The sequence below is a fragment of the Mesoplodon bidens genome (assembly GCF_964165515.1).
Source record: "Mesoplodon bidens genome assembly, chromosome: 3".
NCBI lineage: Eukaryota > Metazoa > Chordata > Mammalia > Artiodactyla > Ziphiidae > Mesoplodon > Mesoplodon bidens.
The window spans coordinates 93,034,501-93,058,921 of NC_138178.1; the positions used below are offsets into that span (position 1 = coordinate 93,034,501).

Here is a 24,421-nt window from a genome sequence, read left to right on the forward strand (position 1 = left end):
CCACTTGAAATGACTCTTGTGGCATTACTTATGCATACCTAGCTATTCCACTGCTGGCCATCTGTCCTAAGGAAATCATCATGGACAGACACAAAGATGTATCTTATAGGATGTTCCTCGTAACATTTAAACATAATAGCCAAGAACAGAAAAAGAAAACAATCTAAATTCCCAATAATAAGGTATTGGGTAGATAAATTATAACTTATTTGCATGGTGGAATATTGTGCAGCCACTAAGAAAAATGTTAGAGGAGACACATTAAGAATATAATTCTCATTGCCACATTAGGAATATAAAGCTAACTGAAAAAAAAACATGCTGCAAAGAGGTACATACAGTATGACAGCTATTTTAAAATAAAAATTTAGATTAGTAGTATGCACAGAAAAATACTAGAAGGACGTATACCAAATATTATTATCCTTAGATGGGGAAAATATAGCTTAATTTTTCTTCTGCTTTACTCCATGGCGCGTATTACTTCTAAAAGTACTAGAATATAAGCTCTGGGGCGGGGGTGTTGAGGGGAGACTGCTTGTTCACTAGAATCCTAAACAAAGGGGAGAGAATTCTCTTTGTTTGCTAGAAGAGTGCCTAGTGCCTAGTAGGAGCTCAATAAATATGTGTTGAATACATAAATGAACAAATTAGAAGGAGAGAAGTACTTTAAAATGAATGAAGGCTCTCTTGTGTTTCTGCATGTTAATTCGTTATCAGAGAAACTGCCTGGACCATGGAGTTTGAAGGACCTCCCACAGAGATTCCCTCCAAAAGCTGCCTCCCGCACCTTCCTCAGGAGCCTTGGAGAGGGCAAGTTATTCCAACCCAGACCCTTGGAAGGCCTCAGGAGGAGCCTGTGTGTGAGGTGCTGGCTGCTGAGGAAGGTCTGACACCACATACAACAGGGCCGGGTCATGCAGGTGGGAGGGATGGTCAGCCCTGACAATCAGAGGCGTACACACCCGGGTCGGTCTGTCATCTGAGCATCCCTCAGGGATGAGGTCTGAATCCCTGAGATCCGAGTTATTCATATTCCTCACCATCCGCTCAATCAAGTCCCTCATGTTCAGACCAGAAGGAGAGGTTCCATAGGTCATGTTTGTGCCATCCTGAGGCCCGACAGGGAGGGCAGGGGAAGGGGCGGGAGAGAAAGCAAACAGAGGAGGGTGATAGAAAGGGAAGGACACAGAAAGAAGGGGTGGGGGGGGACAAAGGAAAAGAGGAGAGAGAAGTAGAGCATGAATGCAGAAAAGATGGAGAACAGTGATGCAGAAAGAAAATGTTCATCCATGGGTGCTTTATGCTGGCTCATCTTCCCAAGCTTCCCCATCTACTGGGTGTGCTAGGAGAGGAAGGGACAGGAATTTAGCCTGGGGCTCTTCCTCAGCAATGGAAATCGCCAAGACTATTTATTATACATTGAGCAGCCCCCAGGAAAGGTGTGTCTCCTGGCCAGTCTGCCACTCCCTTACTCTTGGCTCTGGTCTCAGTTCACACCACTTTGTTGCACAGGCTGAGTTTCTCCCAGATTATAACACAAAGCCCGTATCCCAAGTGAGAGATACAATCAAAGCTCAATGACTGGGAGGCTTTCTTAGGGAACTGGTGGGCTCAGGTCCATAAGCCAAGTGTGTGGCCAGCTTAATAGTGGCATGCTGGGACTGAGAAACACTGGCCACAGAGGCCTACACTGACATAGGCCTCTGGACCTATTTCCACCTAAATTCCAGGGCTTAGAATGTCCTTGCTGAATATCTTTATTGAAAATCTCCACAAACTCTTCTCCCTTGAAAAATTCCCAATTTTCAAAGTTGAGAACCAGTTCCACCTTCCTAAAACAGTAGATTCACCCTGTCCCAGAGGAAAGCCCTATGCTGCTAGTCACTGGGTAAGGCTTCCCAGTAGTTGGCAGCTTCCTGCCCTGCATCCCACACCCTAGACTTACATCAATGGAGCAACCCATGAGGGAGCCCCTCTCGATGGCTTTCTTCATGATCTTGTACATGTCTCTGGGAGCATCCTTGATTTCAAAAAACTCCGTTACTCCTCCTGTGAAGTCCTCCATGGCCTCTGTAGTGTTCCCACCTTTCAGGGCTTCATATGAACCATGGAGCCTTAGAGAGAGGATGAAGACCAATCTGGGGTCACAGGGCTCTAGGAAACATGACCCAGGTACCCCTACCTCCAGAACTTTACTCTTGGGTCCTGTGATGTTGCCTCATCCAGTTCACCAACAAGCCTGTAAGCTGTTGGAATAGGTACTATGATTCCCTTTCTTCACAATGGAGAAACTGAGCTCTAGAGGCTAAGTGACCAGCTAAGGCCACAGAGAGGAGAAACACTGGGATGGAGCCCACTATTCCCACTTCCTGATGCTTTCCACTATACCCTGAACCTGAGGTAGGGCTCTGTTAAAGCCATTAGTAGCTGGGGTGGGGCTTCTAAGTTTAGAGACAACAGGGCTTTATTAATATATTGCAAGCTCACGAGGTGGAGCCAAGCCAGACTCTGGGATCTGAGCTCCAAAGATATAATGCGCTCATCTAGGATTCGCAATGCCACCAAGAAGGCAGGATTAAAGAGCTCACTATGGGAAGCTAAAGCTAAAGATTTCCTACACACGTCTTATTTCTACTCTTAGTGGTTTTACTTAGGATCACCGCTGCCTGGACCAGATCTTCTCTGACTCTGTGTCACAGTTGAAGACACACACACACACACACACACACACACACACACACACACACACACACACACACACACACACACACACACACACACACACACACACACACACACACACACACACACACACACACACACACACACACACACACACACACACACACACACACACACACACACACACACACACACACACGCGCGCGCTGGATCTTGCAGTCCACCTCCGCGCCTCTAGCCCTGCCTCTCAGTCTAAAGTGCTGCTTACTTGGCATAAGCCTTCTCCAGCAGAGCGCTCCAGAACTCATTGTGGTGGTTGGATTTGGTGAAAACCAGTTCATTGTTGTAAGTTGGCAGGCAGTCATCAATAACCACGTCCACCCAGTCTCCATAGCGCCAGAACTGCACAGAATCGTCAAGCACAGAGTACATCCTCAGATTACCATTGGGAAATGTGTCCCTACCCCACATTCCTTAATACCAAGCACCTTGGGTTTGGAGTGTGTGACTCTTTCTCTAACTGGACTGGGAGCTCCTTGAGGGCAAGAAGTGGTTTACAAACCACTCTCTCTTCCACCCAGTCCAGCTCGGTATGGGGGATGGTAGGCGCTCCCTACCTACCTGAGGGCTTGAGATTTTCCTTTTCCTGCTCTGTAAGTCTGGGGTGTGGCCTAGGTATCAGTATTTTTAGGTATCTCAACTGATCCTGATATGCAGTCAGGGTTGAGAACCACTGGTCTAGGTGAAGGTGATGTATGATTTACGTATTTCTTGATGACAAATAAGGTAGGAATTGCTGCTGAAGAAGAAGGATTGACGTGGAAAAGGAAAGTGACCCAGAATATACTCTGGCTAAAGCAGGAACACTGTCCAATATTCTCAATTCTGGATGATGTTCTTTTTTGAACAAATCAGTTTTGACCCAAGAAAGCCAAATGTAGTTTAATTTCCTTCTAATGACATTTTCTCCCTTATGGACAAGAGGGCAAAAATCTGTCTGGTCTCTGTGTTTATGATCCTTTAGATATCAGACCTATCAGACCTTTTAAATATTTGAGGGAGGTGAGTAGCTTGATTTTGAAGAAACAAAATTCAGGGCCCAGCTGCCTTGCCTGAGCTGGGACGGCAGCAGGACACTGAACCTGAACTTGCAGAGAAGACCCTTTCTGAAGTCTTCAGTCCTGGGATAGAAGATCAACTGATGATCTGGGTCAGCCCAGGACATTTGGAGCCTTAAGGGCTGGAGACAGATTGATGCCTCAGAACCCCAATGTCTGCTAGATGCCCACATACGAAGCTCATTTCAGTTCTGGGCCAGCACAGGGTTTGGCTCTTTGCCAGGACAATTTGGATCCAGAAAGTTTCCAATGGCTGAATTGATTCTGGAACCAAAAGACTCATTGCTGGGCCGAAGCAGAAGCCTGGTTCCCAGATTAACCAGACTTTTCTTCCAGAGGCTGGAAAGGGTGCGTGATAGTCTTGGTATAGACCTGTGTTTAAGGGACACAAGTAAAAAGGAGCTGCAGCCGTGGATGGGATTTCCTTTACAACCTAAAGGGCCCTCTGGATTCCCAGTGCTAGTATCTTAGGGATTTACTTGAGAAGGGCTGCCAGTAATAACACAGAAGCCAGCCAGCTGGAGAGGCAAAAATAGACCCACAGGTCAGCAAACAGGATATCCTCCAACCTTTCTGGGGCCTAGCGGAAGGTGTAGGGGTTTGAGGGTAGGAAGAGATAAACAACTGCTTCCTCACAGGCTTGAGGCCTGAAGGGGACCACTGGCCACATCCATGGCCAGGAGGGTGGGTGGGAAACTTTCCTGGAGCCACTGGGAAGTGAAGGCAGGGAGACCAGTGGTGAGTAGACAGCAGCTGGCCCTCTTAACTACACTCCCTTGACCTCACCTGGAAGTGAAAGATCCCCGCGTAGTCTTCGGTGAAACTCTGATCATGGGGTATGACCCGGAAAAGCAGTCGCTTGTTCAGGGTCAGGCAAGCGATGGCTGCGAGAAACCAGCAGTCCCCTGCAGGCAAACACGCGGCACAGGTCACGGGAGGGCCCACACCTCCAGGGAAGACGGAGACTCCATCCCCATCGGCTGCTCTCCTTCTCTGGAGAAGGGCGTTCACTTGGCATTCACTGTCCCACTTCCAGATCTGACCTTACAGAGGTGTCAACCCAGGGAAGGAGTGTGAGAGCAGTCTCTGGACCATGTGACCAACAGGGTAACTTACTCCCTTGTGACTGGCTTTCCTGAAAGCTGTAGGCAATTCCTTTGTCTGCAACGTAAGGTCAGACCTCCATTTGGACCTCCGTGGAGATGGGGCAGTAGGGGTCATAATTGGGTCATTCTGTGTAACACCCACAGGAAATCTGCCTGCCCTGTAACTTTGCAGTGTGAGTCCATTTCCCCTTTGGACCTTGGCAGAGACTGAGCAACTGAGAGCCATCAGCGCAGCCCATTTGTATTGTAAGGAAAGCTGGCTAGTAGTTGGAGGCGGCACTTTGCCCTGTGTCTGTGTGTGTATGCGTGTGTGACTACCCAAGGGGCAGGCCTGGGTCACTAACAGAGCACAGACTATACACAAGGCCTTCGTTGTGCTCTGTGGGATATGACAGCACCTTCGAGACTGCAGAGGGGGGGCTGAGAGCTGCCACAGCCCCTCCCACCACTGGCCCCCCCCAGGCCCCCCCAGGCAGCCAGCCTCTCCTCTGAAACAGGCCCAGATTATTAGCTTGCCCGGGGCTCTGCAGGCAGCCTTCCCTCGAGTGCAGGAACTCAGATATCCCGAACTTCTTCAGCCTCTCCTCCTGGGGCCAGATTAGCCAAATTCATTTGGTCTTGAGTGCCCTTTTCCCACAAGTTTTAAACTGTGTTTCTCGATGTCTCTCCAACTTTATTTCACAGAGCTTTCCTACAGTCCACACCAAAGATAATACTTCCCGAACAAGGGGCTGAGACAGAGGAGAGACTGGTGAAGCAGACAAGCTAACCAACCAGACAGAAAATTGGACGCTTATCCACATGGCAAATGTCGTCTTGGTTGAAAGACTCCTTTAATCTGAAGCTATTCTGGGGCAATTTCAACAAGAGTTCGAGTTACAAAAGCATATTTTGTGAGCATATAGATTCCATGTGCCCAAGGGACATGCGTGGTACATGGACAGTTTCAGAGCTGACTTCTAAGGAAGGTGGGTACAGCTAAAAGCAGGGCTTTTGTCCCGCTGAGTGGGGTGTGTGAGTGTCCTGGAGACTCTGGAGAGGAGGCTGTGGAATGAGGCACACCTCCTGTGACACAAGGCAAAGAACTAGTGAGACAGGTGGGAAGGACAGAAATGAAATGAAGCAATCACCAGCACGTTGATAAATGAGTATAAGGTAATGTTACCAAAACCTCCTCCCCCAAATTCATTAAAAGCAAAAACAGATTATTGTCCCTTTACTTACTGTGAAGGGGTCACACCTTTTAATCACCCCTTGATTGTTTGGCTAGATATGCCCCGAGGGACTCTCCTACCTAGATCTCCTTGACAGATGTCAGTTCTGTTGGCTCCACCAACGATAAATCGAGGATTCTCACAAATTTCCTGTGAAACAAAAAGGAAATAATAATAGTAGCAGTAGCTATTATTTACTGAGGTCCATACGTAGTACTGGCATCACATATCAAGAGTTTTACACACACCACTCATTTAAACCTCCAAAAACAGCCCATGAATTGGATACTATCATTCTTGTTTTTCAGATGACGACACCAAGGCTCAGAGAGGTTAAGAAACCTGCCCAAGGACACACAGCTAGTAAGTGAGAGAAGCCAGATACATACATGGCTTCTTTTCCCATTGTTCCACACTGCTCCCTCACACTGATATACTGTCTGAGTAAAGATGTACCTTGAGAGTTAGGGCAGTGTCATTACTGTCACAGCTTTGGAGGGACAATAGAAAACATGGCTCTTGCTTTTTTTTTTTTTTCTATGCCAGGGAAAAGAGGTACAGGAGGGAAAGTAAAGATCTTTTCCCCCAAGACATGGTAACATAGATATTTAGTATCAGCATATGTCCCAAGGGCCACAGGCCTTGAGAGCTGGGGAGAGCCGAGGGTAAATTTGGTGTGGGCCTTAAAGACCTCCCCATCTGTTGGCGGGTGCGTTTTTTTTTTTTTTTTTTTTTTTTTGGCGGGTGCGTTCTTTATTCAAGGTAACCCAATAGGACATCCCTGGCCTGAGCAGTTTTCAAATCCAGACACTACCAATTATGTGTATTCCAACAGAGACCAACAGAGGGTGCTCTTGTTTTCGTTTGGATGTGTCATGCTTTGGGGTTTTTTTTTGTTTTTTTTTAATTTATTTTAAATTTTTTATCCTTTTTTATTTTTTGGCTGCATTGGGTCTTCGTTGCTGTGCGCGGGCTTTCTCTAGTTGCAACAAGCTGGGTCTACTCTTCACTACGGTGCGCGGGCTTCTCATTGCAGTGGCTTCTCTTGTTGCGGAGCATGGGCTCTAGATGCGCGGGCTTCAGTAGTTGCAGCATGCAGGCTTCAGTGGTTGCCCTGCATAGGCTCAGTAGTCGTGGTGCGTGGGCTCTAGGGCGCGCGGGCTTCAGTAGTTGTGGCACACGGGCTTAGTTGCTCTGCGGCGTGTGGGATCTTCCTGGACCAGGGCTTGAAACCATGTCCGCTGCATTGATAGGCGGATTCTTAACTACTGCGCCACCTGGGAAGTCCCCATGCTTTGTTTTTTAACTTTTGAAATAATTGTAGATTCTGTGTTTTTGTTTTAACACCGTTCTTCACAGTTTCGAGAAGCTTATCCCAGTGACGCAGCCCTCTCCTTCTGTCTCCCCCATCACAACAAGCTGGTATACTCACATGAGTTGAAGCTCCCTGCACTCAGGAATCTCTCTCTCCTACTAGATGGAAAGTCAGTCGTGCTTAGACCACACCACACACACATCCCGCCTGAAGTTCTTAATCAATGGAAGGATAAACCAAAACCAATAATTTTTACAAAGGTTACCTATAGGAGAGGGAAGGATTAAGGGGGTGAATATAGGGATGGAAGTAAAACTCTGAACATAACTGTTTGAAAATAGTTTTGACTTAGGAATCATGTAAATTTTATAGATTTAAAAGCCAAAATTAAAGACAATTTAAAAAAGCAATCTTTAAAAGCTGAGAGCAAATTGAAGCAAAGGAACCAAACTGCTTATCAAATTGATGGCATGTCCACACACATAAAATGAATTCTTTCAAGTGACTTAAAATATAAAATTTTGGTTGTTTATTCCTTTTGGGATATAGCCTAAGGTCAAAAACCAAAACCATAAAGAAATGTGAACCGTAATAAAGAAAAATAACATTGTTATTACTTCAAAACTTTGACATGTAGGATAAGGTAAATAAGAATGTACATTAATGTCATTAGGAACCAGGATATTTTTAGTGTAAAAGAAAATATGTAAAATTATAAAACTGAATAACTTAAGTAACAACCCTGCAATGTTAAAGTTGAATTGGATATATAACTCATGATTTATTTTTGTCTCTCTAGAAAAAATTTTCTATCTCTCTGCACTAAAACAAAAGAAACAAAAAAACTAGAAGCAGTAAAAATCTAGCAGTAAAGAAAACATCAACATCCAGAATGTGGTCTTTAAAAACCATTTCCCACTAATAAAATATAAAACTCTCATTATTCCAAATAAGACTCTTTCCTCTTAAAAAACCAATTAAGGTATAGTCAACATATGTTATTTTTGTCTCCCCAGTGTTTTGCCTCCTTAAAATACATTCCACTTTCTCCTGGCATTACACCTCAATTTTCAACTGGGGAGCAGCACCACTGTCACCCCATGTTGTTCTGGTGGGCTTCCCTCTTCACCCAGATCCAGATGGCTATTAGGGCAATTAGAGTGAGAGTGACTGGTTCAGGGATGGGCACATGACCAAATCTGGGCCAATGAGATATGGGCCAAGACTTTCGTTGTAACTATTGAGAAAGAAATACATTCTCCTCGGGGAGTTACTAAGCTGGTAGAGTGTCAGCCTGAAGCTGCTGGTGGCCATTTTTGCCCCTTTGTGAAGTTAGCCCACTTGAGAATAAAGATAACTCAGAGGAAGCAGATGGGGGAGTGGGTGGAGAGGTCGGAGGTGATAAATAGATAGACAGGTAGATAGACAAATAGATGATATTAGGGACTGTGTCTTGATGACATTGTTTGAGGCCTGGATTCAGTGTGTCTAAACCTGATCATCACTTTTGAACATTCAAGTTATAGAGCTTTTTTTCGGTTTAAGTTAGTTTGTGTTGGGCCTCTGTTACTTGCCAGCTGAGACACTTGACTACTGAATGTCCTGCCCTGTTATAAGGAATATATTATAGAGTAGCTCAAATACTAGAATTATAGCTACATTTTTTAGCTGTCACAAGGATAGATTTCTCTCCTTGGGTCTATAGGTACAGAAGCACACCTCATCTCCTCACCTGCCACCAATTCCAGAGCTGACTACTTGGAAAGGCAGTAGCAACTGCACTGCTTTCTCTTCCATCTGCTTAGAGGTCCAGGTATTTGAATGGAGTTATATTTTTTGCAGTAGTAGAGATTCCCCAATATACTACATTTACCTTAAATACTACCTCAGCTAAATTCACCAAACATTAATTGAGCTTCCAAGTATGCACAGGGCTGGGGGATTTAAGGATATAATAAAAATAGGAAATCGTCCCTGCCTGCCCTCCAGGAAACCCCCAGCCCAGAGACCCTCAGTTGTTTGTCCTCGTGAGAGATGTCTGTTTGGTGAGGGTCAGTTACCAAACTTGTTGAGGGTTAATTCATAGAACAGCTAGATGTACCTCGATACCCCTTCCCACCACCTACTTTCCTGGAGTGTCTGAGACCTGTTTTTGTTGGTTAATATGAACAAAGAGTAAATTGTCCTGGCTCTGTCACTTTAACTTGGGGACCTAAGACTTCCGCTCACTTGTTTGGCTATAATTTAGCATGGAGACTGGATCTGTCAGTGATGGATTCCCAGAAATTAGCAACAGATGACCATTTCCTCAGTTTTTGAGTGCTGTGGTTTGCAAACATTTTTTTAATTGTATATCTTATTAGTTTTAAATTATGTGTGTGTGTTATCCTAACATATAATGTGCTAATTATAAGATAAACAAAAGCATACATTTCAAAGGGTGGGCTAATATAGATATATGTAGGGGACTTCTGGTTTCAGCTCCAACATGTAAAAAGCTTGGAAGTCATCCCTCCCATCCTTACCACAAGAAAAAGCCAAACACATGGAAACCAGTGACTTTGCTTGGATGCATCAGAGAACTGAGGTTGCAGGGCACCCTACCACCCTGAGATATGGACACAAATGAAACCAGAGAGTTATAGCCAAGACCTGTTTATCTGGAACAGAAGCTGCCTCAGCCGCAAACTGGGAGGAACACTTAAATGGTAACTTTGATGAATTTCAGAAAGCTGAGTGTGGACTAGCACAAGAGTGAGAAACTTCTGGAGGCCACAGTCTTGGGAGAAACCCCCAACCCTTTCATGGTTTTTACCTCCAAAAATTCCAAGTTCTCATGGTGAAGATCCAAGAAAGATCCCCCCTACAGGGGAAAAGACTTTTCCAGTCTTACCTATGTTGGGGGAAGTGTATTACTCCCACTCCAGCCGCCTCCAGGCTTTCTCACCTAAGAAGGGGTAAAAGCTATACCAATGGAGAAACGTGTATGAAGGTCATAGCCCAGAGTGACAGTCTCATTAAAAGATAGAGCTTTAATCATTAGATTATAGAACACTTCCCCTCCCCGATCATACAACCACATCAACAGGGCTCCAGTGAAATAACAGTGACTTACAGCTGAAAGAGCTTCAAGATGTAAACTCTGATAAGTATTTAAGAAAGCCCAAAGTCAAGAGAGGAGACCAAACAAGGATATTAAAGGAATCTGAAGCTTCTGACACCTGCAGCTGGAGGAAACAAACACAGCACAACTTCTAGCCAGCTTAACATAAATCCTTATACCAAAGGCTAATGTATCTCAGTTCTTATTACCCAAAGCAATATGTCTGGCTTTCAGTAAAAAATTACAAGAGATGCCAAAAGGCAGGCAAAAGCAACCTGAAGAGCAAGCATCAGAACTAGATTCCGAAATGACATAGATGTTGGAATTATCAGGCAGGGAATTTAAAATAACTATGATCAGTATGTCAAAAAGTCTAGTGGAAAAAGTACATAACATTTAAGAAAAGGTGGGCAATATAAGCAGAGAGATGGAAACTCTAAGAAAGAATCAAAAGGAAGTGATAGAAATAAAAGACAGTATAACATGTACTTGATGGGCTCATCAGTAGATTAGACATGGACAAGAAAAAAAATCAGTGAGATTGAAGATGAGACAATAGGAATTTCCTAAAGTGAAATGCAAAGAGAAAAATGTAACAGCAAAAACAACAACAACAAAACAGCAGAACATCCAAGAACTGTGGGACAATTCAAAAGATGCAGCATATGCATAATTGGAATACTGATGGGAAAGAAAGAACAGAGCAGAAGAAATATTTGAAGTAATAATGTCCAAGAACTTTCCAAAATTAATGACAGATACCAAATCACAGATCCAAGAAGTACAAAGAACATCAAGTAGCATAAATGCCAGCAAAATAAAACATAACTACACTTAGGCATATCATATTCAAACTGCAGATAGCCAAAGATAAAGAAAAGATCTTCAAAGAAGCCAAGAGGGAGAAAAATACCTTTGCTCTAGAGGAAAAAAGACAAGAATTATAGTAGACTTCTCTTCAGAAGCCATGCAAGCAGGAAATATTTAAATTGATGAAAGAAAACCCCACCAACCTAGCATTCTATATGCAGAGAATTTATCTTTCAAAACTGAAGGAGAGGGGGCTTCCTTGGTGGCGCAGTGGTTGAGAGTCCGCCTGCCGATGCAGGGGACATGGGTTCGTGCCCCGGTCCAGGAAGATCCCACATGCCGTGGAGCGGCTGGGCCCGTGAGCCATGGCTGTCTGGAGCCTGTGCTCCGCAACGGGAGAGGCCACAATTGTCAGTGATAGGCCCGCGTACCGCAAAAAAAAAAAAAAAAAAAGAAGGAGACTAAAGGCTTTCTCAGACAAATCAAACCACAGGGAAGGGACTTCCCTGGTGGTGCAGTGGTGAAGACTCCATGCTCCCAATGCAGGGGACCCCAGTTTGATCCCTGGTCAGGGAACTAGATCCCACATGCATGCCACAACTGAGTGCGCATGCCGCAACTAAGGAGCCAGCGAGTTGCAACTAAGGAGGCTGCTGGCTGCGACTAAGGAGCACACATGCTGCAATTAAAGGAGCCCACCTGCCGCTACTAAGACCCAGCACAACCAAATAAATAAATAAAATAAATAAAGTAAATGTTTAAAATAATAACCCACAGGGAATTCATTTCCAGCAGACTTGGCTTGCAAGAAATGTTAAAATAAGCTCTTCAAGGAGAAGGAAAATTATATAGATCAGAAACCTGGACCTACATAAAGAAAGGAAGAGCATCAGAGAAGGAATAAATGAAGGTAAAATAAAACTTTTAGTTTTCTTATTTTTAATCTAAAGATAACTTTATTTAAAGTAATAATCACAACAACGTGTTGAGTAATTATAGCATATGGATAAGTGAAATGCATGACAGTAATGTCATGAGGGAAGGAAGGGAGGAATTGGGAATTTTCTATTATAAGGTACTAGACTACATATACAGTGGTATATGTTATTTGAAGGTGAAATCAGATTAGTTGTAAGTGTATATTGGAAACTTTAGCATAACCATTAACTTTTTAAAAAAGTATAATAGGTATACTTAAGAGATAAATGGAATCATATAGAATACTCAATTAAAACCAGAGAATGCAGGAAAGGGGAGAGGAGAGAAACAAAGAAAAATTGCAACAAATAGATAATAGTTATAAACATAGTAGATATTAATCCAACTATATTATAATCACTTAAATGTGAATGGCCTAAATACATCAATTAAAAGATAGAGATTGTGAGAACAGATTTTTTTAAAAGACCCAACGATATGTTATCTACAAGAAAATCACTTTAAATATAAAGACTCGGATAGCTAGAGAAGGATATACCATGCTAATGCTCATCAAAAGAAAGCTGGAGGGCTTCCCTAGTGGCGCAGTGGTTAAGAATCCGCGCTGCCAATGCACGGGTTCGAGCGCTGCTCTGGGAAGATCCCACATGCCACGGAACAACTAAGCCCGTGCGCCACAACTACTGAGCCTGCGCTCTAGAGCCCGCGAGCCACAACAACTGAGCCCACGTGCCACAACTACTGAAGCCCACACGCCTAGAGCCCGTGCTCCGCAACAAGAGAGGCCATCACAATGAGAAGCCTGCGCACTGCAACGAAGAGTAGCCCCCACTCGCCACAACTAGAGAAAGCCCGCGTGCAGCAACAAAAGACCCAACTCAGCCAAAATAAATAAATAAATAGATAAATAAATTTAAAAAAGGAAAGTAAGAAAGCTGGAATAGCTGTATAAATTTCAGACAAAGCAGACTTCATTACAAGGAAAATTATCAGAGATAAAGAGATGCATTACATAATGATAAAGGAGTCCTTTGTCCAAGAAAACATACAATCCTAAATGTGGATGCACCTAACAACAGAGTGTCAAAAGACATGAGGTAAAAAGTGATACATCTGGGGCTTCCCTGGTGGCGCAGTGGTTGAGAGTCCGCCTGCCGATGCAGGGGAAACGGGTTCGTGCCCCGGTCTGGGAAGATCCCACATGCCGCAGAGCGGCTGGGCCCGTGAGCCATGGCCGCTGGGCCTGTGCGTCCGGAGCCTGTGCTCCGCAACGGGAGAGGCCACAACAGTGAGAGGCCCACATACCGCAAAAAAAAAAAAAAAAAAAAGTGATACATCTGAAAGGAAAAATAGACAAATCTAGTATTATAGTTGGAGACTTTAACACCTCTTGTTCAGTAATTATTATTCAGCAGGTAGAAAATCAATAAGGATATAGTTGACCTGAACGGCACTAGCAATCAACTTGATCTAATTAACATAGACTACTCCACCCAACAATAGCAGAATACGCATTCTGCTCTCAATATCACATGGAAGAGTCACTAAGATAGACCACATTCTGGGCTATAAAACACACCTCGTCAAATTTAAAAGAATAGAAAACATGCAAAATATGTTTTCAGATTACAGTGGAATGAAACTAGAAAGCAATAACAATAAGATAACTGGAAAATCCCAAATTATTTGGAAATTAAACAACACACTTCTAAATAACACACAAGTCAAAGAAGAAGTTTCAAGAGAAGTTAAAAATTGCTTTGAACTAAATGAAAATGAAAATATATCATCAAAATTTGTGGGATGCAGTGAAACCAGTGCTTAGAGGGAAATCTCTAACATTAAATGCATATATTAGAAAAGAAGAAAGATCTGATATCAATACCAATATTCTACCTCAGGACACGAGAGAAAGAAAAAAAATTTAAGCTCAAAGCAAGCAGAAAAAAAGAAATAATAAAAGATTAGAGCAGAATCAATGAAATTGAAAATAGCAAAACAACAGAGAGAATCAATAAAGCCAAAAACTGGTTCCTTGAAAAGGTCAATAAAATTAATAAACCTGTAGCCATGCTCACCAAGGAAAAAAGAGAGAAGACACCAATTACCAACAGCAGAAATGGAGAGATCACCACTACTGATCCCAGGGACATTAAAAGGATAGTAAAGGAATACTGCAGATACCTCTAAGCCCACAGATTTGATAACTTTAGATAAAGTGGATGAATTTCGTAAAAGACACAAAACTCACACAAAGACAAACAGACCATCTGAATATGGCTATACCTATTGAAGAAATTTATTCAATGATTAATAACCCTCCAAAAAAAAAAGCACCAGATCCAGATGATTTATTGGTGAATTCTATGAAACATTCAAGGAAGAAATGATACAAATTCTCTACAGTATCTTCCAGAAAAATCGAAGCAGAGAGATCACTTCCTAACTCATTCTATGAGGCCAGTATTACCCTAATACCCAAACCAGAAAAAGACATTGCCAAGGAAAACTACAGACCAGTATCTCTTATGAAAATAGAAACCAAATCCTCAAAAAAAAAATTAGTAACTCAAAAACAAAAATGTATAAACAAAATTATACACTACAAGTATATCATTTACCTGGAATTTATTCCAGGTATGCAAGGCTGGTTCAACATTTGAAAATCAATCAATGACATCCATCACAACAGGCTAAGAAGAAAAATCACATGATCATATCAGTTGATGCAGAAAAAGCACTTAACAAAATTCAATACCCATTCATGATAAAAACTAGGAATAGAGGGGAATGTCCTCAAGTTGGTAAAGAAAATTACTTTAAAAAAGTTTTAAATGAACTGCAATTATCTTCATATTTAATGTTAAGAAATTAGATGCTTTCCCCTTAAGGTCAGAAACAAGTCAAAATGTCTCCTCTTACCACTCTTATTCGACATCATACTGAAAGTCCTAGCTAATGAAATAAAACAAGAAAAGGAAATAAAATTTATAAAGATTGGAAAGGAAGAAATAAGCTGTTTATTCACAAATGACATAATTGTCTATGTAGAAAATCCCAAACAAATGACAAAAAGAAAAAAAAAACCTTTCTGGAACTAATAAGCAAGCGCAGTTGCAGGATAGAAGATTAGTATATAAATGTCAGACACTTTCCTATATACCAGCAATGAACAAATGGAATTTGATAAAAACAAAAACAAGCTTCATTTACAATAACACATACACACACAAAGAGAAATACTTTGGTATAAGTTAGTATGAACTCATGTTTTGCTTACTATAAATACAGATAGTTAATATAGAAATACAGTTATGTCTGGGATGAGTCCTGGGAATCTGCATTTTAAACTGGCATCCCAAGGTGATTCTGATGCAGGTAGTCCAAAGACCACACTTTGAGAAGCACAGAGTAGCTGAATACAGTTGAAACAAATGGACTCCTCAATTGCCAGGCAGTAAGGTATCCTTGAGCAAACTGCTTCTCCCTGTAGGGAGCGTAGCAGGTCAGCATGGACCTTTTTGTTTACACAGAAGTAACACATCACTAATGAACCAGCCTTAGGCAAGAAGCTAAGAAGGCAAATCTCTAGCCTCCTGCAGCCTCCTATGTCATAACTGTTCATCACCTTCCAGGGAACTCTCCTTGAAACTCTGAGCCCTAGTCCTCTTCACCACTCCACTCTCCCACCCCCAGAATACCTGCTCTCGAGAAGAAACATGATCATCAATTATTCCTTACTGTTTTACTACGAATTTAAGTCAGTGCATTAGCTCTCTTAAAAATATTTACAGTCTCAGGGATCTATAAAGTATTAAATAATCTCTAGTTCAGGTATAGAAAATAACAGCTCCAGTTTCAGGAGGAAGCAGGAAAGTATTTTGGGGGCAAATGGGTAGGAGAATGTTGATAAGCCACTTACTCAGATCCGGGATCTGTGGCCTCAGGCTCTGGACCACTTGACCTCCCATCCCCAAGAGCTGTCTCCTGAAGCCCCCTCCCTCCTATCCCTACCTTTGGCCTTTTCCACGTGATGGCCTTCATCTTGGTTTTCTGGCTCAGCTCATGGGAGCCCAGGGACTGAACACCTGCTGGGAACACACGGTCTTCAAAGAGGCACTTCTGAGCCAGGCACCGTTGTCTGAGAACAACAAAATCCTGCCCCTCATACTTGAGGGGCCGAGTGGCGGTGCCTTCTCCATTTCTCCTGTCCCTCTCCCGGATCACACGGTCACAGAAGAATCCTGGCAGCAGGTAGGGCATGGTGACCGCTCAGGGAGTGGAGCTGGGCCTTCACTGTGGCCTCTCTCCTGCTGCGCCCTCAGTCCAAGGCCTAATCCTCCCGTGAATGGGCCGGAGCCTATATAGCTCCTCCACTCTCAGCAGCGCAATGCAAATGAACACAGCCCAGAGAAAGGCCGTGGTCAGAGTCAGCAGCTTTGGCTGGAGGCCCCTGAGCCCACGGTCAAGGGGCGACACCATGCCAGTCAGACAGGGAGCTGGCAAGGGGAGCGAGAGAGCCAGAGACAGCCCCAGGACAGGCCACAAGACCTGCAGAACTTCAGGCTACTTCCATCAGCCTTGCAGGGATTCTTTCTTTAAAAAGAGAAAATATAGTTACAGAGAGGCTTACCCTGCCTCAGCAAAAGGCATTCATGCCTTTAACACTGGCGGCCAATGGGATATAGCATGGGGCCTTCGAAACATGCTGTATACACTAATCCTATACAGCCTCCTGAATGCATAGGAGGATTCTGTTCCGGGCCATTGTCTGAAGTTAATGAAGCCTTCATTCTCCTGATGTCCCATCCCCCCAAAGACCTTGACTGGCCATTTAGGGACTCTAATCTGTGAGAGGGACCCAGAGGGTAGGTAGCTTGACCTCAAATGAGAGTCCCTGTTAGAGTGGGTTCCAGTGGCAGTGAACAGACATCCACTGTTGTGAGTTCAGGACCTTTGAGGCAGAGAAAGTGGTAGATGGGGAAGGAGGATAAATGTGTGTCAGAATATATTCACAAGAAAGCTCAGCTTTTTTCAAAATTTCACCATGCACAAATGGGCAACTCGAGAGTAAGGGCAGGGAGCTGGCATGGGTGGAAACTCCGTTCTGGCAGCTTTCCCACTAGGAGGATGCCGTCTCCCTGTCCACTTATTCACTCTTGTCAGTTTTTGTCTACTCCGTGCTTCTCAAAGTGTGGTCTCTGGACTATCTGCATCAGAATCACCTGGGATGCAAGTATAAAATGCAGATTCCCAGGGCTTACCCCAGAACTAAGGATTCAGATCCTCTTGGTAGGGGTCTGGGACTCTGCAATTTAAATAAGCACATCAGGGATTCTATGTTCGCTAGTGTTTGAAACCATGACATTGGCTTTACAGGACACTATAATAGCTCAACGTAATTTTTGAGGTCAGTTTTTTTAAGAAATAATTTTATTTTTACTCAGTTTATACATGAACAAAGTTTTAAAAAGTCAAACAAAACTTACCTAGAGGAATAGCAGTCTCTTGCCCTGCAAATTTCTCTCCTCAGAGACAGCCACTTTTAATTCTTTTAGCTCTTTCTTCTGGTATTTACCTCTATATTTCTAAATAATATGCTTATATTATTACTTTTTAATTTATTATTTTTAGAAAGTATCAGTAGAATTCCTATTTGGGGGAATGAGATTTAGGTTTCTCACATTATGCTCTGCCCATCATCTTCCCAAAATACTTATGTCATAAATTTTAGAGAAATTAAAATTCATTATTTCCTTTAATATAATTAGTTAAATATTGTTCACTTCTTAACTAAGTAGTATGTGGTGTTACATTTCCTTTCTGTATAAATGTTTCTTTTCTCTTATTCTTTATAATTTCCTGATTTTTTTATGTATACATCAATGCTTTTCTTCAGCAGTAGTTTTTACAAATACTTAAATGCATAGATAACCTAGAGGTTCCATTGCTCCCCAACCTAGGGCCTTCCTTTGCAGCCCTTCTCCCCTACAGACCAGACCAGCAATCTTCCAGGTCTGGAGCAGTGGCCTGGGACTGACTGCCCTTCTCCTGGGTGGAAATCTGTTTCCTGGATCTTAACCCTTCTTTGTTTCACTCATCGATTTTACTGGCACACAACTTGCAGTTTCGTAAGAATGGATGAGTGGGAGGTAAGTCACTTGAGTCCTTGCCCATCTATCTCTTTTCTATCTTTGCACTTGCTTAAGAATTTGTCTAGGTGTTTTAGGTTGAAAATCAGTTTCCTTCAGAAGTTTTAAGGCATTGTCTCATTGCTCCTGGCATCTGGTGTTGAAAAGTATGATGCAATTTTGATGAACATTCCTTTGTATGTGACCTATCTTTTCCCTCTGAAAGCTTTTAGGGTTTTCTCTCTTCTCCCTCTCCCCAACAATCCCCCACCCCAATTCCAAAAGCCACATTTGTGTGTCTTGGTATGAGTTTATTTATTTTTTAAATTCTTTGTGCTGAGCCCTCAGTGACTCCTTTCAATGTCCCCAGTTCTGGGATATTCTTATATTATTTCTTATACATTTCTCTCCCTTTCAATTATTTTTTCTCCCTTTCTTCCTTTCTCTCTTTCTTTTTTTCCTTTTCCTTGATTTTATATTTTACCCCTGTTATTGAAATGTTAGATTTTAGCTATCACAGTTTTTTAGCTTTTTACTATGAAAAATTTCAAACTTGCAGAAAAGTTTAAAGACTGGACACCCATATAGCTTACATCTACATTCAACAATTGTTAACATTTTGCCATCTTTGTTTTACCTATCTATATATGTATGTATAGATTTTATTATTTTTTTTGCTGAACCATTTGAAAGAGTGTTGTTCATACAATGACAGTTTACACCTAAATACTTAGGAATATACTTAGGATACACCAGGCATCTTCTAAAGACAAGAACACTCTCCTACTGACTGTAATGCCATTATCACTAAGAAAATTAACTGCTGCTCTCTAATATTATCCAAGATCCAAATCCCTGTGATAATTTTTTCAGTTGTTCCCCAAATGTCTTTTATAGATGCTTTTATTTTTTGAACCAGTATCCAATTAATGTTCACACTGAAATTTAATAATTCAATAATTGGATTAGGTGGTGTTAAAGTGAGAATTAGTGAATTGGAAGCTACTTCAGAAGAAATCATGTAGAATACCACACAGAGAATCAAAGATGGGAATTTTTTTTAAAAAAGAGGTTAAGATAGATAAGTGATAGAGCAAGATAAGATCAGCATATATTTCATTGGAGTTCTAGAAGAAGATAATAGAAAATATGGGGAGAAATAATATAAGAGATTTTCTACAATGGATTAATGACTCCAATCCTCAGATTCAAGATCCCAATGAATCCTAAGCAGGAAAGATATAAAGAAATACATGTTTAGACACAACAATGCAGAATACCATAGACAGAGAGGATTTTGAAAGCAGTCAGAGAGAAAAGGCAGATGGCCTATTAAGGGATACCAAATAGAATGACTGCTGATTTCAACAACAACGTAATCCAGAGGACAGCACTGAGAATAAACCTAGGGCTGATTACTCAGGAAACGTATTTTAAGAGTGACAGCAAATTTCACACAAATAAAAATTGAAACGCTTACTACAAATAGACCCCCACTAAAGGAACTTCTAAACAATGTACTTTAGGAAAAAGTAAAATTATTCTAGAAAGAAAAGTCTAAGACTCAGGAAGGTTTGGTAAACAAAGAAATTGGCAAATGTGTGTAAATTTAAGCAAATATTGAAAAATTACAATATTTTCTAATTTTAAGGTTGAAAAATCAAGATAGAGATAAAATTCTGAACAACCATGGCATATTAGTTAGAAGAGGAGTACTTAAAGTGCTCTATGGTCCTCATATTATTTATGAGAAAAATAATGGTATTGATATTTCAGGCTTCATCAAGATAATATGTATGCTAACAATTTAAGGCAACCACTGAAAAGACAGAAACAATCAATAACTTCCAAACTAGTAGAAAGAAAAAAAAATGAGAGAAAGCACTTTTAATCAATTAAAAGGACATAAAGAGGAAAACAGGAACATTTCAAAAGAAATACAAATAGAAAGGTTATGGTTAGGAAGATAGATAGAAATAAACCCAAAGTACATCAAAGCTCATAATCAATGTAAATAGACTAAAATCTCCAGTTAAAAGACAAAGGTTTTGGACTTCCCTGATGGTCCAGTGGTTAAGAATCCGCCTTCCAATGCAGGGGACGCGGGTTTGATCCCTGGTCGGGGAACTAAGATCCCACATGCCGCAGGACAACTAAGCCCCCACACGCAACTACTGAGCCCATGCACCACATCAGGACATAGAAATGTTGAAAGTAAAAGAATGAAAAAAATATATATCAAGCAAAAACTTGCCCCCAAAGTTGCTGTACCTACATTAATATCCAATATGATTGACTTTAGAGCAAAAAAAAAAAAAAAAAAAAAAAAAAGGTTTTGAAAGAGATAAAATGGTTACTAAAAATTCCTAGAAGAATAAATATTACCACTGACTCAAGAAGAAAAACAATTTCAAATGATCCCATTATTATTGAAGAGGCTGTATTTTCATTAATAGATAAAATCTTCCCTTAAAGAAAACACTGGCAAAATTCTACCAAATATTTAAGAAACATATAGCTTCCATCTTACACAGTCTCTTTCACAGAATAGAAGAAAGAACATTCCCCATTCATTTTAGGAGGTTAATATAACCTTGATCCCAAAATGGGACAGCACCAGAAAGGGAAATAATAAGCCAATCTCACTAATGATCATATATGCAAAAACCTAAATAAAGGATTTGTAAGCCAAAATTCAGTGACATGTAAAAACGATAATACATTCTAAGTTTGTTTTATTCTAAGAATGCAATGGGTCAATACTGGAAAACTCTATTAATGTAATTTTGTATATTAACTGTTTAAAGGAGGAAAATCACGATTTTCTCAATAAATGCAAAAAAAGTATTAAAGTTCAACAACCATTTATGATTTTAAAAGAAACTCTTAGCAAAGCAGGAATAGAGGGGAACTTTCTTAATGATAAGTTGTTTCTACAAATCAATGTGTAGAAAATCTATTCAACAGTGAAACATTAAGAATACTCCCTTTAAAACAGGAAACCTGAGGAAGATGCCTGCTATCTCCTTAGTTATTAATGTTATGCTAGAGGGTTTCGCCAGTGCAATAAAACACGAATTAGGCTGCTGAATACAGTTGTGCATAATGCACTGGGCAGCCCCATTATTATTTGCATGTGACCTATTTATACAGAAACATAGACTCTATAGACAAATAACTTGGAATTGATAATCAAATTATTAGAATTACTAAGAGTTTAGTGGGAGTTCCCTGGCAGTCCAGTGATTACTCGGACTCGGCACTTTCACTGCTGTGGCCTGGGTTCAATCCCTGGTCGGGGAACTAAGATCCTGCAAGCCATGTGGCTCGGCCAAGAGAAAAAAAAAAAGACTTATTGGCACAAGGTGTGTTAGCACAAAGATAGACACACACAATGGAACACAACAGAGAGCGCAGAAACAGAACCACGCATTAATAGATATTTGATTTATTTTAAAAGTGGCATTGTAAAAGGGATTGTCTTTTTAATAAATTATGCTGGAAACTTTGAATATCCATATGGAAAAACAACAAAATGTGATCCCTATCTTATATGCAAAAATCATTTCTAGAGGTATTATAGACCCAAATATGAAGGCAGAAAAATAAAGTTCCTAAATGATAATAAAAAGGAATTACTTTGGTTTAGGAAAAACATTCTTAACAGAACACAAAAAGCACTAACTATAAAGGAAAAAATAAATTAAGGATTAATTTAGAACTTCTAATTAAGAGCTTTTAATTTAGGATTTTTTAAGTAAACAAATACCCTTAAAAGAGGGAAAAGTTTGGACTTCCCTGGCAGTCCAGTGGTTAAGACTCTGCGCTTCCAATGCAGGGGGTGCGGGTTCGATCCCTGGTCAGGGAAATAAGATCCCACATGCCACGTGGTGTGGCCAAAAAATGGAAAGAAAAGCACATCTAAACAATAAATGATTAGTATCCAGGATACATAAAGAATGCTTATAATTCAAGTTGAAAAAAACAAACGACTCAATAGAAAAATGAGCGAAAGATATTAACAGCTATTTCGTGGACAGCAAGATAAATAATCAAGAACTACATGAATTATGAAAAGATGCTCTTCTTTATTCATAATAAATGAAATGCATCTTCTCATACCTTTCTTGGCTATTTCTGTCTCTGCCCCTCCCATTCTCAGAGCTCTACTGCTGAGTTATTTCAGCTTGTTCCTCCCATGATGTCTAGAGTCCTGTCTCCATCACGACTTTCAGGAGGAGCTGCTGTCTTGCGGAATATAATGGGAGGCAGTCCTAAAAGTTATCGATATTTATAGAATTGTCACACTTTCGCCAAAACTTATGCTTCCCCACCGCCACTCCAGGATGGCACTGTGATGATTCTCTGCTGAGTAGAGAGGGGGCTGGTTCTCAACTGGGTACCTCATTTTGCCTTTCATTTACCGTCACCGCTATTGACGATCGTGCTAAGCAAGTCATGTACGGTATGTCATTTAATCCTTACAACAACTCTATGAAAGTAGGAATTTTCATTTTCTTTTCACATGGGAGGAAACTGAGACCCAGAAATGGTCTGTAACTTGCCTGAGGTCACATTGGTAAGAGGTGGAGCCGGGATTTGAATCCAGTTTCTTTGACTTGAAAGCCTGTGCACTTCGTCACCGTGTTATGCTCCTGTCCTCAGCTGCCTATCCTAATATTGCTACCTTACCTTGAGCACCTACTAGGATTTTATGGATACTCAGATACAGCCATATGATGAGAATATCACTATGTGCATTATAGAAGAGAAACTCGAAACTCGGAAAGTTTATGTGACTTGCTAGGGGCAGAGCCAAGGTCCAGACCAGGTCCGTTTGGTTCTACATCCAGCTGTCTCAACCACTCTGCACCATGCCCCCAATTCTTCCTCTTAGTGGCTAGCCCAGGGATCCCCACTTCTTTCTAAACTGTCTGACAGATGATGACACTAAAACAGATTACAAGCAGACCTCCCAGCTGGTTTTACTGGAAAGATAAGATCCCTGAGAGAAGCAGCTGCACAGCAACTGGGCTCTAGGCCCAGAAACAGAGGGCTCGCTGCACACAGCCTCGGTGTTTCTGTAGCTGTGCTCCCTCCCTCTCATCTCATGCTGGAATGGAATACATTTATTTTGTGCCAAACTAGGATTTCTTCTTTTCGGAATTGAGTAACTCAGGTCAAGTGACCCCCTGCAGGGAAGTTACCCAGGGTGGGGTGTTAATTATAGAGGTGATGGGCATGTGGAAGAGGTCGTTAGAGCAACAGACCTCTGGTGTCCCCACAGATTGTCAGAAAACTTCAACTTCAGAGTGCTGATGTAAAGGCCAAGCACTGGGTCCCAGGAAGTCAGTAGGCAGCTGTCTTCTACATTTCACTCCTTTTCTTTAACTTTAGTTCAGACTAAAAGGAACCAGCCTCCTTGAAGAAATGATTCATTCCAGATCTAGAGCAAGAAATGTACAAGATGAGCCTGAGACTTTTTGTTGTGGCCAGAAAACAAGGAAGCTATTGAAGATGAATAGGGTCATGTCAAATGATACAGGCAACTTGTAGGAGGCTCCCATTGTCTGAAGATGGGACAATTTGAACATCAAAAAGAATAATGACTGTAATGGATTAAAATATGTTGCAGTGTTTCCTACTGATCACGCTGTTCATAGGGTATTATCTCAAGCTTTAATACCTAGGAATAGAGAGAACATAGGAAGACTGTTGATTCTCATTATTCATGGTAGTTACGTTCTATAAAGTCACTGTGACTGTGAATGCTCAATTAGTGAATATTGAGTCATTGCACCTGGAGGAAATACAGCATTAGATTCCTGGGTGTCTGCCATCAATACACAACCTTATTTTATGTGTGTTTCTGTTTAAAGACACCTTATTTAATATATATTATTAATGCATTAACATTGAACTCGCAGTGCTATAGCTCATGCCTGAATGAAGCTTATCTAACACATGTATTTTCTCCCCAAGGCACGTCACAGCCTTCTT

At 41.5% G+C, this 24,421-nt stretch overlaps 1 protein-coding gene across 3 annotated transcripts in view; it reads right to left on the minus strand.

The window, feature by feature from the left end:
* CAPN3 (calpain 3) overlaps positions 1-24,421 on the minus strand; it is a gene marked incomplete at its 5' end in the record, with an annotated part of 49,322 nt that overhangs the window by 18,781 nt on the left and 6,120 nt on the right. The window contains 5 exons of one of the 3 annotated variants that reach the window (XM_081229039.1): positions 966-1,112; positions 1,949-2,117; positions 2,954-3,087; positions 4,590-4,708; positions 6,204-6,273. In XM_081229039.1, the coding sequence (XP_081085165.1) occupies positions 966-1,112; positions 1,949-2,117; positions 2,954-3,087; positions 4,590-4,708; positions 6,204-6,273 (639 nt within the window). Of the gene's footprint in view, positions 1-965; positions 1,113-1,948; positions 2,118-2,953; positions 3,088-4,589; positions 4,709-6,203; positions 6,274-16,304; positions 16,554-24,421 lie in introns of those variants that run through there. The other 2 variants (XM_081229041.1, XM_081229040.1) reach the window with 2 other exon arrangements.